The sequence below is a fragment of the Aplysia californica genome, unplaced genomic scaffold (assembly GCF_000002075.1).
Source record: "Aplysia californica isolate F4 #8 unplaced genomic scaffold, AplCal3.0 scaffold00136, whole genome shotgun sequence".
In the NCBI taxonomy this organism is placed as follows: domain Eukaryota; kingdom Metazoa; phylum Mollusca; class Gastropoda; order Aplysiida; family Aplysiidae; genus Aplysia; species Aplysia californica.
Genome location: NW_004797406.1, coordinates 891,155 through 894,573, shown reverse-complemented (window position 1 = coordinate 894,573; position 3,419 = coordinate 891,155). Strand labels below are relative to the sequence as shown.

At 42.3% G+C, this 3,419-nt stretch overlaps 1 protein-coding gene across 1 annotated transcript in view; it reads left to right on the top strand.

The window, feature by feature from the left end:
* Positions 1-864: 864 nt before the first annotated feature.
* Positions 865-3,419, top strand: part of LOC101862868 (trissin receptor) — a gene marked incomplete at its 5' end in the record, with an annotated part of 72,095 nt that continues 69,540 nt past the window's right edge. The window contains 1 exon segment of the mRNA XM_035969306.1: positions 865-1,101. Coding sequence (XP_035825199.1) covers positions 908-1,101 — 194 coding nt within the window.

Here is a 3,419-nt window from a genome sequence, read left to right as displayed (position 1 = left end):
TCCATTTTCCCTTCACCTAACTCATGAGTTCACATTTTTCCATTCATTGAATGTAGGCTACATAAAAAGCGTCATTTGCGGCTACTTCAAGCAGGCGTGCGAACGAAAAATGTCGGTAATCATTTTTTTCCGGGGAATTTCGGATTCTGTCGCACTATTGAGCCGTAATGGCTTGATTTGGAGATGTCTGACTTTTTTGGCCTTCTTTGTGAATATTGGAACTCAGACACCAGGGGATAATAATAATCACATGTATTAAATGTAAGTAACCAATCTCATTATTACTGTAATCCAGACCTATGATCAGGCGTCTTTTGTACGGTAAGTGTTTTACGGCGCTCGCAACTGCATAAGGTCATATGACCGCACCGGACACTTTAAACATTTTCAGGTGGTAGGAAATTTTGAATTTTGCTCGGGTAGCGGCCGAAGCCTACTCTTATCGAATTTAGATCACAAAGGGATCTTTAACGTGCACAACTTGCACATGGGACCTCTGAGATTTTTCTCTCTTGTCCGAGAAGGCTAGGTGTAGATCTTTCGTACCAGAAGATCAGCGGTGTTGTTGAAAGACAGCAGTAAGAGAAGCAGTAGAAAGGCTGCAGAAAGGGTCAGGAGCCCAGGGGAGGGGGGCAAAGGAAAGCAGGTGTCTGGAGGGCCGTACTTCTGCAAGTACAAGACCTAATTTTGTTTCAAGAGCCAGAAAAAAATCTCTAACCACCCCCCAAAAAACAACGAAACAAAAAACCCCCCAAAAAACAAAAACAAAAACAACAACAACAAAATCAAGGAAAAAAACCCCAGAAACCAAAAAGTAAATATACTTAGCTGATCTCAAGCTGTACGTCTCTTGTGTCTCCCCAGCAGAGAAGTCACGGGGCGCACGTGAGTCCAACTCCCACAGACAATGTCCTCCGACGTCCTGTTCCCTGTCAACGCGTCCAGCAGTCACCATGACAACAACTGGAGCTACCCGGCAGTCAACAACGTCCCCCAACCGCCCACACATCTTCTGACCATCTGCACCTTCCTCTACGTCATAATCTTCCTGTTCGGCCTGATGGGTAACATGGCGGTCATCCTGGTGGTGCTGCAGTGCCGGTGAGTTCATTGAACGGATGCTCCACTGTGGAGGAGCCAACGCTGTAATTAATGTTAGTTCTTTGATCTTTGACTACAACGGAGGAGCCAACGCTGTAATCAATCTTAGTTCTTTAATATTTGACTACCACGGAGGAGCCAACGCTGTAATCAATCTTAGTTCTTTAATATTTGACTACCACGGAGGAGCCAACGCTTCAATTAATCTTAGTCCTTTGATCTTTGACTACCACTGAGTAGGCAAAGCTTAATCTTAGTTCTTTAATGTTTGACACCCACAGAGGAGCTAACAAAAATAGACACTGCTAAAACTGAAAACCTGATATCTTTTTATTAAAGGAATTAATACCAGATTTTGTGCTGCTGAGAGATTGGAGACCGATTGATATTTAACTAATTCAAGCAGCCACATTCTGATTTCAAAAGTATTCTATATTTTATATTCAGACAAGAGCCGTTTCAATTTTGGCTATAGTTATTTGATTAATTTTTCCAACGAGACAGCCCAAAGCCTACCCTTATCGATTTTGGGACCACTAACAGATCTGTAAGATACACAACTTGCACATTGCTTCTCCTAGTTATTAAGCCCTTTTGCGAGACGGTTAGGGGTTCGATCTTACCTACCTTAAGATCAGGGATGCGGCTGAAAGACAGCAGTGAGAAGGAGCCAGGAGAACCAGCAGCTGCAGACAAAGTCAGGAGTAAGGAACAGAGGGGCACAGAGGAGGCAGAGGTGAGGGGGGGGGGTATGAAGAAAGCGGAAATGAAAGCAAATAATGATATAACTGGCTGGGCCCCCTTTCGATGAAAGGAATGATCGGTGCATTAACATCAACTGAAAGTCATTGGCCTACTATTTGCACTCTTCTGGAATGGAGCAGCAATAATTCTTGAGAGAAAAGTGACACATGTGTCTCCACGTTGCCAAATATATAATAGATGTATAGATTGATTCTCTAGTCCTCTTTTGTTGTTGTGCTCTCCATAATTTCAAAGGTGTGGGACGGTGCGCACGGCTAGTGAATGGAACCCCCACTTGTTTACAATGACGTCTTAGAAGACGGATTTCCCAAGATTCGATCTAAACGAAACTAACGAAAAACTGAAAATTAAACTACAGTGACTTCAGGCTCCTCAATGAATCTGCACCCTTTAAATGATTCTGAACCATCATTAATATTGTCAAATTTGAAAGTTAAGTGGTTTATGAAGTTTTAGGCGGCAAAGTGACGAACTTCCACAAATATAATATATAGAGATAAGACTACCGAACAGGAAAGAAGGACAATGGAGACATTTTAGAAATGAATGTAATACTTTCGTTTCATCGCTAGCAGGTTTCGATCACGGGAACCTTCTGATAGAGCGGCGAGCACCGTAATCTAAACCAAGAGAACCCTCATATCGATACATCCATTTTTCATCATTATGGGCTTCTCTACTTTGCCGGTAAGGCGATACCTCGTTGACTCCCCAGGGGTGGTCCCAATGGAACAGCGTCGCCATGGGCTTTTTAGACTAGCGAATGTCCAACTAATAAAGAAGTAGAAAAAAAACATATTTTTTGTAATTTTGACCACATGACTACCTGGACCATACTTTTTTAGTAGCCTTGAATAGTTTCCGGCTAGGCAGGAAAGGGATTTACAATACTATGTAATGCTGTTGTATCCACGATGAGGCTCACACGATGTCACAATAGTATACGTTTCTTGAACTGTCCCTTGGTTCCAGTTTCATCTTACCGTGTCAGTCCTCTAGAGGATATATACAACGTTACTGCCTGTTAGAGATATAAATCTCTCAGATATTATTCTATCTCGACATATTGCATGGTATCCTTTTGCAGCTGGTCGGGTGATCGTTGGAAAATAATATGGTTTCAAATGTACCTACTCATATGAAAGCTCGGTATGAAGCCATGCGTAGTCAGCACTTTTTACGGGTAAAATTCATAGCCGGAAGAGCTTACCGAAGATATCTTTTACTATCAGGATATTTCGTTGAATTCTCACCAATCCATCAAACCTTTTTGTAACCAGAACCCGATACAAACACACACACACACACACACACACACACACACACACACACACACACACACACACACACACACGTACACACATATAAACACTCACACAGACTATGCAGATCATGACATACAGTGTCGCTATATTGTGGTGGTCTAGGATGAATTGTTTTGCTCTAGAGCGATAATCTTAATGGCCACTGCTTCAAAATCTGTCCTCTTCTGAACTTCTCTGACATTCTCAGGTTATGCCACCATGGAAATAGATAACTGTAAATAACCCCCC